General features: G+C 36.5%; 1 protein-coding gene across 5 annotated transcripts in view; it reads left to right on the plus strand.

Annotated features, from left to right (window-relative positions):
• The window catches only part of SPIDR (scaffold protein involved in DNA repair), a 575,751-nt gene that overhangs the window by 230,485 nt on the left and 332,240 nt on the right, over positions 1 to 13,026 (plus strand). For all 5 annotated transcript variants that reach the window (XM_081070679.1, XM_081070676.1, XM_081070677.1 and 2 more), the window contains one exon: positions 8,693 to 8,906. In XM_081070679.1, coding sequence (XP_080926805.1) covers positions 8,693 to 8,906 — 214 coding nt within the window. The remainder of the gene's footprint in view (positions 1 to 8,692; positions 8,907 to 13,026) is intronic.

The raw sequence follows: 13,026 nt of genomic DNA on the forward strand, positions 1-13,026 counted from the left end.
TCTCTTATAAAGACACTAATTCTATCAAATGGGATGACATGAACATTTAGTCTAGAGTAACCCCTCTTGTCTGGTTTTATATAAACTTTGCCTTTTTGGCTCCTTTGTATTCTTTTTCCTTACTTGGAGTTCTTAAAAAATGAGATCTTCTAAATTCTCATTCACCCTCTGTAGAACAGTAAGGCCACCCCTGCAGAACAAGTCATAATGACATGACTGATAGTAGCACTGTGACATTGTGATCTAATGTAACTGTTGTTCTGTGCTGATTTATGATTGTTCTCATTACTATGGACTGTGATGAACATGCCAGTTGCCTGGTCAGTATTGTCTAGTCTTTTTTATTTTTAAGAGTTGGGTTTCAGATTTCTGTTTCATTCTTAGAATTATTGTGGCTTTTGGCAAAGAATATTTTAAACTGGGTGAAAGGAAAGAAAAAAATGTGGAATCAAGAAGTGAAAGCACAATTGTTTACAGTTCACCAAGCAGTTGTGGTTAAGAAATGTGTTTGTTCATCATTGCCAGATGACAGAATTTTATGGGAGAGCATGAATTTTAAACAAAAAGTAATTGTGCTCTTTACTGGGTAAAGATGTAAATTCTTCAGAATTTTCTTTTTGGTATTAAAATATAGAACTCTGGTTAAAGCTTTTACGAATTTTATTGTGAAATTATCTGTGAAATGAATCTGATGAACGTTTTAGAAATTAAAATTTTGATTAACTGTTAATAATAATGCAATAATGCAATTAATAAGAGTTTAACTTACTGAATACTTACAGGAGCATAATATTGCAAGGTTTTTGGTAATCATTGGTAAAGTTAGACATAATTGTAACCTCTTGAGAGAAAAGATAGTATAATTAAATACAAATAAATACAATTCGCCTTTCAGTGTATGTTTAATGAAAAAAAAAAGACAGTGGTACAATACAGTGAATAGATAAAACATCATTTGGATTTTATTTTGGAAGTTTTGTATTCTTTTTCCTTACTTGGATTTCTTAAAAAATGAGATCTTCTAAATTGCCCATTCACCCTCTATAGAACAGTAAGGCCACCCCTGCAGAACAAGTATTGTTTATTTATTTCCTTTTGGAGCATCACTTAAATTACATTTAATTTGCATTCTCTGGGTACATATCAAGTCCAGTTGAGGCAAAGGGAGTTAGGTCAAAACCACCTTGGTTTGGCAATGAAATCAAAACTAGAAAAATCCCCAAAGTTCTTTGTATCAATTTATATTAGGGTTCATTCAGCTCATACATATTTATAGTTACCTATCCAAGTACAGCAGAGTTCATGGTTTAATAGACAAAATTATTCTACGTGTATAATTTGGTAAGTAAAAGGTACAGTGATGATATTCAAGGTGTAATCAGACAACATGGTGAATGTTTAAATTTTAAAAATTTATTACAGTAAAAGACACTTTTCCATTAATTGCCCTCAAAATACTCCCCCTTGCTTTAAACACGTTTGTTCCATCGTTCTTGCCACTTTCTGAAGCAGTTCTGAAAGTCCTCTTTTATGAGTGTCTTTAGTTGTGCTGTCATGGCTGCCTCGATGTCCTGAATCATTCTGACTTTGGGGAAGATCCAGAAGTCACACGGTGCCAGATCTGGTGAATAAGATGGATGAGGACACACCATAATGTTTTCATTTGACAGAAATTGCCATACAGCAGAAGCGATGTGTGACACGAAGCGTTGTCATGATGGAGGATAATTTACGGCACACTGTAAAATACACTTTCAACCGTAGCTCACACCTGACTGACTGCACAGAACAAGTTGAAACTTGTCACACACTATTACTAAGGTTCAATACACTGCTTCCTGTCTTAAAGATCCTTGTCTTTCTGTTGTATGGCACTCAGCAGCAGCATTCACTATATTTTTTTATCACAATGGAAAGGCTCCATGTCACACATCGCTTCTGGTACGGCAATTTCGGTCAAATAAGAACATTAATAAAAACATTATGGTGTGTCCTCATCCGCTTTATTCACTGGATCTGGTACTGTGCTACTTCTGACTGTTCCCCAAAGTCAAAATGATTCAGGACACTGAGGCAGCCATGACAGCACAACCAAGACACTCACGAAAAAGGACTTCCAGAACTGCATCAGAAAGTGGCAAGAATGATGGGGTGAGTATGTTCGAAGTGAGGGGGACTATTTTGAATGGTTTTAATGCAGTGTGTCTTTCACTGTAATAAACTTTTTTTTGTATTTAAACATTCATCGTAGTTTTTTTTATCACACCTCATAATGGAGAGTAATTATTTTAGATGGAAAAGGAGAATTGTGTTCAGAGAGTTCACCAGGGAGATGGTGATGAAACTCTTTCTTAAAGTATGGTCTATTTTTCACCTCATGTTAGAAATAATTTAAAGATACTTGAGTAGAGCTATGGAATTTGAGGCTGGAACACTAAGGAGTAATAGGTAACAAAAGCATTTCTATACAGTGCAGAGTAGTTTGGATTTTATACAGTGGATGGCCATTGAAGGGTTCAGGTACAGGATGGCTATCATTAAATTTACGCTTAAGGAGAGAACTCTGGTGGGTCTTATGAACAGTAAGTCAAAATGGTGAGGTATTAGGCTAGGGAGGTAAGTTAGGGCCAGGCTATTACAATAACTACGAGGCATCTTAATATAACTAAAACTGATATTTTGATACTAGTATTTTTCCCCACCACCAGCCCCCCTACACACACACACACACACACACACACACACACACACACACCCTGGGGTGGGGTGGGGGGGCAGAGAGAGAGTAACCTCATCTAGAAATCTTCCCTGTCTCAGTAAATATTAACTGGATTCTGCTTGGGCAAGTCCAAAATATTGGAGTCATTCTTGACTACTTTCTGTCATGTTCTACTTCCAGTCCATCAACAAGTACTATTGGCTGTATCTTCAAAGTATATCTAGTTTCCAACATTTCTCACCTCCTGTATTTCCACTTCCCAGGTTCAAGTTACCATTATCTGTTCTTGATGGCTATAGTAGTTTTCTACCTGGTCTCCCTACTTCTTTCCTGTGTCTTCAGTCTGTTCTGAACAAAGCAAGTCATACACCTCCATTGGCTTCTCATCACACTCGGAGGAAATACCCCAACTCCACACAGTTATAAGACCTGCTTTCTCCCTGCTTGACTGTTCTGATCTCCTATTCTCTGCCACCCAGGCAGAGAATTCACGCAGATTGCATTAAGTCCTAACCAGAACAGGACTGGACTCTTCTATAAAAAGATGGAATGAACTTTTGGGGCAAGCTAAGACTTCTAATGGGAATGCTGAGGCCATCAGAGTACAATCCTATTTTATTTTGGCATTTGGAGGGCCCAGTTGAGCATAAATAAGAATTATTACAGTCAAATCATTTGGCCTTAAGGCTAGGTAGTCTCATTCAAAAGTATTCCTAGGACTAGTCATGCATTGGATTCTGTTTATGTAACTGCAAATATAAACTTGTTAATTATTTTTAACTCTTAGAGTCAGACTATGGCCAGAACAGAGATTTGACGTAGGTTATAGGACATACTATGAACGTTAACCTTGACAGTGAAAGAGGAATTATGTGGAATTAAAATTGTGTTGCATATGCGAGAGGAGAATGTAGACAGCTGCGTAAGCTTGTTTTCATTTTACAAAGTTAGGAGTTCCTACATAACTATCAGAAATTAATAGAATAGAACATAGAGTTGGTTAAAGATATTATTTAAAATTTCACAAGTAACTAACAGCAGCACCCCAAATTAGACCTTTTGGTATTGGATGTGTGTATTTTGGGGCTAAAATCTATAAAATACATTTTTTAAAGGAGTAAAATCCTATTTGCATGCAAAACTGATGAACTTAAAAATCACCTGATGTCTATTCTTGACCCTTTCTGTGCTGTCTAGCCACCTTTCTCCCCATCTGTGTGTCTGTGTCTGTGCCTCTCTGCTTGCATGTACATAATGGGTGAGGACTGAGGAAAAAAAGGAATGGTGGGTGCTTATTGATGATTTGTCCTGAATGAGAGAAAATAGTACCAGTTTCAGAGATAGTAGGACATACATTTTAAAGCAAAACAATGGATTAGCTTGTTAGGATCTCTGTGAAGATAAAGAAAGACAGAGTAGTAATATAGGGAGGAAATACAAATTACTATGTGGACAATGTTTTGATAATTAAACGGAGCAACTTAAAGTTAGTGCAACAATTACACTATGAAAAGTTTTCTGTTAGAAAAACTTACAGATGTTTCTCTCCTCTATAGAAAGATGATTTCAGTATCTTTCCCCATATACTATCACTGCTTCATTTGGTACTTCCTTGTATAGTTTTTATTAGTTTCTTGTATTGTATTTCTTGTATAAGTATTCATGAAAGTTATCCTCATAATATATATTAATTCATCAATATAACCCATTGAGGAGGATTTGAGTTGACATGCATATAAATGGACTTTAGATACTTGTATGTTTTAAATAAGTCATTTAACCCAGTAGTCACAAATATGTTTTATTCTTATATCATTTACTCAATTCTTTTGTGGCCTCTTGGTCATTTAAAAACCAAAGACTTTTTAAAGAGCAGTTAGCTGATAAAATAAATCACTTATTTATACATTCATTCAGTAAATGTTAGCCTTTAAGTTAAATATTTTCCATTTTTAACTGAGAACTGTTTCATGTGCTAGATAGATGTATGGATAGAAATTACTACATCTTGTATATTTTCTGTATGAATATTTCTATTCCTGTGTCTTAAGCATTAAAAGTTTTTAGCGTTATATATTGATATTTGTGTTCTCCATTTGATCTTTGTGGCACTTTCTCTTTCTTTAGTGTTTAGTACTATGACAAGTTATCCCCTTTTTTTTTCAGCGTAGTAACCAGTGTTGAAATCCTCATCAAGTCCAGCTAGCTACAGCAAGATCCTCACTGGAGTTAATTTTTCAACCTGATGTGCTTTCTTTACATTTTAAACAAATCCTATATTTTAACGTAATAAAATAGGAAAAAAAACATCATTCACAATTTCCTATCTTTAACTGGTATTTACCCAAAAACATTTTGGTTCTCGACTGAAAGGATACTCAGTTTCTAGGCTTAGACCTTCCAGGAATCCTTTCAGACCTTAAAAATGTCTTGGAGCAACTAACTGTTTCAGTTTTCTTACCTGTCAAAAAGCGAGGTTAATATCTTCTTACCTATTTCATAGAATTATTGTGGATCAAGTATGACAATAGACTTGAAAATGCCTTGAAAAGTTAATAATAACAGTGACCATGGTATGGTGACAGTGCCATTTATTATATGTGTGATGGACCAAGCCCTGCAGTATGAGCTTTCTGTGTTCTCTCTCTTGATATTTGCAGTGTTCTTGAGGATGGCTAATACTATCTCTATTTAAAAATGAGGATACTGTTATAAGAAACATAAGTATAGATAAGGTATTTGAGGATTTCAAAGGGAAGGAATAGTTGCTTCTAGCTGGTTCTGGAAACACTTCCTGGATGAGGTGATATTTTGGCTGTCTTACAGCATTAATGGAAAATGTTGCCCCGCTGGTGTATAAATGGCCTTACATGTACCATGCATCTAATTGCGAAATAGTCTTCTTCATTTGTAAAACCAGTATTTCTTGTGTTCAGATTGAAAGCTTACCTCAAATACTAATTTGTCTTAGGTTGCCCCATGCTTTTTTCTTCCTCAAATGGGAAATTACACTGCCTTATTTTTTTCAAGGAATGCAGGCCACTGGTTTCTCCCTAAAGTTGTGTTAGAGGTTCTTTAGGGGACATTTTAAAGTACTTCTCAGAGAGGTATAGTGTTGTTCCCACCGCTGTGCGGAGGTCAACATAGTGCCACTCATCATTCCTTCCCAACTTGTTTGGTCACCAAGCATGCTACAGTATATTACTACAGTACCAGGGCTGTAGTAATAGTCAATATCATAAACAGTGTTTATTCTAAAAGTTATTTGGTGCTGTAAATCTTGAGCATAATTCATAGTTATTGGAATATCGTCAGGATTTATCATAAAAATCTTCAGAGAAACTGTGGTCACTAGCACTATTTTCTGTTGTAATATTCTATATGTGTTTCTTTATAAAATCTGTCAGGGTCTATGGGAATTGTAGGATTGGAGCAGACCACCGAAAACATGTTTAACCAGAGCTGCACAAGGCAGTAATTAGTATTTGAAGAAAGAACTTGTGCTACTTGGGCAGGCAGCTGAGCATGGCCGAAGGCTGCCACACCAAGTATTGTAGCCACACAGAACCAAGAGCATATGTTCAGCTGGCCCACTTGACCTTCAGCAAGACAGCGGGTGCTAGTGAGCACAGGTGGCTCTGGAGCTCTGGATAGTAGCTGCTGTCAGGGTTGATGGGTGAGGTGGCAAGCCTGCTACACATTGTTGAGAGTAAGCCCTGAGTACAGGTACAATTTTTAAAAATTCTTAAAATAGATCTTAAACAAATTCTTAAAAAATGCTCCCGTGGCTAGTGCAGCCCCTAAATGTAGGGCTTTTCCCTTTGTTGCTGAAGACTCTAATTTTCCACCACTGCTCTGGCTGCCTTGCCCAGGGTAAACGGTTTGTGCACCAAAGTGACCTCCATGTTGTCCTGACTTCTTTTTCTGTTCATCAATTGAATATGAGCTACTTTTTATTAAACAAACACCTGTTGTGGCAGAGCAGACTGTGTTCACTTTCTAGTCAGTGCCTTTCTTTAATACTTGCTTTTACTCCTCCATCTCCTTCCCCCATAGTGAGTAGCTTAACATCGTGCTTGTTCATATACTTCCCCTATTCTGTTTCCTTCCTTGACTTAAGAAACGTAGAAAGATAGATACATACCTTAGGAAAGATAGATACATACCATTGTTCAAGATAGTGCTCTGGGGAGGTGTTGTAGCCTTTCTTATTAATATGTGTATACATGCTATTGGCACTTAGAGAAAAGAAGGGATAGAAAATTAGGATGGAAAAATTGAGTGGAAAATGACAGAAGAGACTGAAAGGAAAAAAGAAATGGAAACAAACTGTATAACTAAAACCTTGACACTATTTAAATATTAATTTTCATTATTCACTATTTAACCAGTTCGCTAAAGTGGTAAAGAAACTCATATTAGTTGTCTATTATTGCAAAGCACTATGCTAGACACAGCATTTGCAATCTTATTCAATTCAATTTTAAATTAAAAACCAGTAATAGAAAAATATAAGTGTACTCACTGCCTAGATTTAATAACACATTTTATTTAATCTTTTGTCTATTTTAATTCCCATACTTTATATAACAGAAAAAAAAAGACAGATAAGTTGAAAATCCCCTTGAGTCCCCTTCCCGAGTCACACTCGTTTCTCTCTCCTTAGATATAGCAGTTGTGAGTTTTCTATATATCCTGCTAGTATATACAGAGGGTACCAAAAAAATGTATACACATTTTAAGAAAGGAAAACTATTAATATATACTGATAACAAAAGATGAATACAAGCCACGTTTGATTTCTGCAATTACAAGAGGTGCTCAAAGTAGTTACCATCAGTGTCCAGATACTCCTGATTATGGCGAACTACTGCTTGAGCAGCGTTGGCCAAAGTGTTAACATCACTTAAAATGTGTATACATGTTTTTGGCCCCCCCGGTATATACTTTTATTATGTATGTATTTATAACAATATTTTATGGGTTACTGTGTTTTAAAAATAACACTATAAGTGTCATACTCTATATATTGTGTATCCCCTCTTTTTTTTTGGAGATTTCTCCATACTGATACATGCAGACCTGGTTCACACATGTTAACAACTTCTGTATAGTGTTCAGTTGTATGAATACACTACGCTTTATCCACCCTCCTAACTGATTTTTGCTGGGTCCAGTTTTCTGCTCTTACAAACAATACTGAGATAGGCTTCCTTGTTTAGGTCTCCTGGTGCATGTGGCAAGAATTTCTGGGTACTTACCTAGTATTTCTGGGTTATAGGCTATGCTCACTGTCAACTTCATTTATCTCATTTAATTCTTAAAAATGTTAATTCAACCAGGTGGCATGAATCCCCATTTTATACACGAGAAAACTGAGGTGTTTAAGTGCTATATAACTTGGCCAACTGGATAAGAGAGCCAGTACTTCCAGATTGAATTCTACCACTTTAAATCTAGAGCCCTAACATCCAGCATTCCACATAAATCCTTAATTTTTAACCTTTATGATCATTAGAACAGTTGCAGCCAACCAGTCATACTGCATCATTTCAAAGTAGAGAATTAAAACAGGAAATGAGGTAAAGGGGGCATATAAGAAAGAAGAAGGATCAACAGGTGGATATACTCCCTTTGTTGTGGTTATCAAAATTTTCAAGTTTGGGAGTAAAAACATGTTACATGAAATGGTAGGCCTGATTTTTCCATATGCGCACGACTATTTCTTTATGATAGAAGATTATATTTTATGTTGCTTAAAATATATTAAATGTAACATGCAGCCTATTTTGGTTTTAAAAAAAAAGATGTTACAAGGGAGCATGTTATAATCTGTATTTACTCTGCAATGTGTACGGACCATTTTCTCCAGGTGAGGAAAGCTATCTGAACATGATTCTTTTGTTTATGACACTTTGAACCATATGTCTTTTAGACTTTCTTTTTTCTTTTGTTCTTTTCTTTACCTTCTAGATAGAAGATCTGGTATATTAATTGTGAAAATTTTAGAGGTGCTTGAGGAATGCACCATCCAGATTGCCATGTGTGAGCAGTTAGCGGGACTACAGGCTGACAGCCCTTCTCCAAGTGAGGGCCCTGGGACTGGCCTAAAGGTTCTCTTCACCAAGGAAACTGCACACTACCTCAGGGGACAACCTCAAGACATCATCCATATCTACCCTCCCTGGTGAGTACAAAGCACTGATTCTAAAAGTGACCAACAGTGAGTTTGTCTCAAAAGACATTTTTATCACAAACATTTTTTGCATTTTATTATAGAGAAATGCCTAGGAAGGAAGCCAGGATTTAACATAGATTTTATGTAAGAGAAGCACTGATTTGTCTCTGATGACTTGTTTGTAAGATTTGATCTTAAGAACCATAAATGATCATTAATGGATTATAAAAATTATTTTTGGGATACCATGTTTGCTTTCTTCTGCATAGGATACTAATTTTTACCACAAAAAGAAGAAAATCTTCTTACTTTTGAGGGAAAGTTTCAGTGGCCTTGTTTTAAAAGCTAACTATTGACTTTATTGGAAGGTTTTAAAAGTTTCTTTCATCTGTTAAGTTCTAGGTTTGAGGTTGACTTATAATTCTTTAAATTAAACTTCCCTCCCAGAAGAGGGATCTTCTTATTATGTCTGTAGCAAGTGATCATGGGTCTCTACTTACATTCTTCCATTGACAGGCTGAGGATATCAGAGGATAACTTACTTTATTTTATTTTTAATTTAATTTCATGTATTTTATTTAATTTTTAACACATTTTTATTGAACATTATAAGACATAGGATCATACACAGAGCATAAATATACATTTCAATGAAAAATTACAAAGTGAGTAAGTAATTCCTATCCAGTCCAAGAAATAGAATGCAGCTTGTACCTGGGACCACCCTATGCCCCTCTTATTTCCTCCCTCTCCCTCCTGCCCCAGGTGACCGTGATCCTGACTTCTGATACTGTAGACTCCTTCAAGAGTTTGAGAATTTTATACAAATAGCATCATATGGTCATCATACAGTACTCATTCTCTTTCGCCTGACTACTTTCACTTAATATTATGCTTGTGAGATTCATCAGTTTTCTTGCATTTACCCTGTTTCCCACGAAAGTAAGACCTAGCTGGACAATCAGCTTTAATGCGTCTTTTGGAGCAAAAATTAATGTAAGACCGGGTATTATTACATTATATTATATTGTATTATACTATATTTTATATTTTATATTATACTCAGTCTTATAGTAAAATAAGACCGGGTCTTATGTTAATTTTTGCTCCAAAAGACGTATTAGAGTTGATTGCCTGGTTAGGTATTATTTTACAGGAAACACGGTAGCAGTTTGTTCATTTTCATTGACATAGAGTATCTCATTGTATTCATTTATTGTTTGAGGATATTGTGAATAATGCTGTATTCTGTGTAGCTTACTCAAGAATACAACAGCATTAATTTTTTCCACCAAAATTTCCCATTATCCTACATTCGTGCATTATTTTCCTATCCTGTTAAAAAAGATTTTTAATTCATCTTGAACATATGTCCTCTTCCTAGTAGTTCATTTTTCTTCTTTACAATAAGATACCTTGAAGGGTTGTTGAACTACTATGTCTAAATTGTCCCCTCTATTCTTTCCTGTGCCCATTTCATTCAGGCTTTTGGTCCACACGCTGTCTACATATCACTTTCCAGTGTCAGCAGTGATCTCCATATTACTTCTTCAGTACTTATTTGTGCAAGAGTCATGTTTCTCTTTGCAGTGCTTGATCCTGATTTGCTTTTCTGTCTCTCCAGCACTCTTCCTCAGCATCTTTCCTGGCTTCTCAGTACTGAACTGCTTCCGGGCTCAGTCCTAAACCTCTAGTCTACTCTATCTACTTTACCTCCTTTTTTATTTCATTTCATCTTGTAGCTCTAAATACCCACCTCATACTGATGACTCCCAAACTGTATCTGCAGCCCACACCTCTGCCACATCACCAGAACCAGGTGCCTTATTACCACCCCACGGCTCTACCTGGATGCTGATGGCATGGCAGGATCAAGCTCCTGACCTTTCTCCTTTTCCCCCACTCTTTCCCATTTCAGAAAATGGAAACAATTTTCTTGCAATTTCTCCAGATATCCTCAACTCCTCTTTTATTCATAATCTCCCTTCTACCCATGGTAACCTCCTAACAGTTCCACTTCCAAATCCACACAGTCCAGCATTTCTTGCCTCCTCTAGTGTCATGATCTTTCCATGTAATCGCTGTCTGTCCTTTGGATTATTGCAATAGCTTCTTAAATCATCCCACTGCTTCTTTTCTTGTTCTCCTTCTGTCTGTTCTCAAGATTACTAGAGGAGCAATGTATGTGTGTGCATGCACACGCACATGCACGAGAGAGAGAGAGAGACTGAGACTGACTGACAAAATATGTAAGTCATCAGTCATCAACTGCTTCTTGGTTACGCATTCCCCATTAGCTGCTCATCTCATGTAGAGTCAAAGCCCCTTCTGAGTTCTGGAACCTCATCTCCTACTCGTCTCACATTTCCCAGTTCCATTTTGGACACTCTGGACTACACCCTGGTCCTCAAATTCCATGCCACTCACTACTCTCTCCTTGGGGCCTGGATACTTGCTGCTTTCTGTGCTGGATGCTCTGTCCACACTCTCTCCATGTCTGCATAGCACTGCTGTTTTCTTATCTCTAGGAATTTACTCATCTGTCACTTTCTAAAGAGGACTTCCCTGGGTCTCATATCTTAAGTTGGAAACTACCCCTTTATTCTTCTTTCCTACTTTGTTTTTCATTATCAGACATATTAAAGTTTATCACTTTTCATTTGTTCATTTGCTTATTGTGTGTCTCCTGGTTCTAGTTTTTGAACTGTCTCCTTTACCACTTAGGGCATGGGGGCACTCAGTAGAACTTTGATATGGAATGAATGAGCAATTTCCTCCTTGTCCTAACAGTGCTGTTCCTGTCTAGGATCTTGATACTGTAATTCCTTATGTTCTTTCAGCTGTTTTATTCCTGTTTAAAATTATCGGAAATTGTGTTTGAAAAACTTATGGTAAAACCCAATAATTTTGCCAGTATTTGGTTTTTTCCAGTGTCCTACTTTCATGTTCTTTATCAGTACACAAGAGCAGTTTGTATTGTAGTTTATTGTACTTCAACAAAAATGTGTATTCAAACTATGTTGAGTTTTTTACAGTGAACCCCAGAAATCTCGAGCATAATGATCTTTGGAACTACCTTTAGAAACATTAATGGGCTCATTATCCCTGGCTCGTGACCTATTTCTTTTTTTTAAATAAGCAAGCAAAGTTAAACTCTTAGAATCATTATGTAGTCCCTATAGCATTGTAATTCCTCTAAATTTCCATACCTTTAATGGGTTCCCCCCATTTAATTCTAAAACTAAATTTGTTTTTTTTAGTATTTAATACATATGATATAGAATTCAAAAAGTATCAAAGGATATACATTGGAAAGTGAGTCTACTTCCCATACTTAATCCCCAGCTGCTCAACTCCCATTTGCTGAAGTAGCCATGGATAATAGTTTCTCATAACTTCCAGAGATGTGTGTGTGTGTGTGTGTGTGTGTGTGTGTGTGTGTAAAATCTCACTATATATATAGGAAGGTCAGACAATTAAGTTAATGAACTCAATCTAAAAAACATGCTACACACCTCATTGCTGAATATCACGATCACCTTTGAAGTACTCCCCTTGGGAAGCTATGCACCGACACCAGCACCTAGTCCACCCTTCAAATTCTGGAACTCTTTTTCCAGAATGGCCATCAGAGTTGTTCTCGTATTACCCTGAGGTCCTGAATATCATCAAAATATCTTCCTTTCAATATTTTCCTTTATCTTTGGGTAAAGAAAAAAGTCACGGGGAGCCAGATCAGATGAGTAGAGAGGGTGTTCCAATACAATTATTTGTTTACTGGCTAAAAACTCCCTCACAGACAGCGCCATGTGAGCTGGTGCATTGTTGTGATGCAAGAGCCAGGAATTGTTGGTGCAAAGTTCAGATTGTCTAACTTTTTCACGCAGCCTTTCCAGCACTTGCAAATAGTAAACTTGGTTAACTGTTTGTCCAGTTGGTACAAATTCGTAATGAATAATCGCTGTCATACCAAAAAAAGGTTAGCAACATCATTGCAACAAGTTGGCAAACTTAATTGTCAGACCTTGTGCATGCGTGCGTGCGTGTGTGTATAAAGTCACATACTTATATACAGAGAGTGTATATACATTTTAAGAAAGGAAAAAACTGTATTAAAATTGTAATACTC

Source organism: Rhinolophus hipposideros (genome assembly GCF_964194185.1).
Source record: "Rhinolophus hipposideros genome assembly, chromosome: 13".
NCBI lineage: Eukaryota > Metazoa > Chordata > Mammalia > Chiroptera > Rhinolophidae > Rhinolophus > Rhinolophus hipposideros.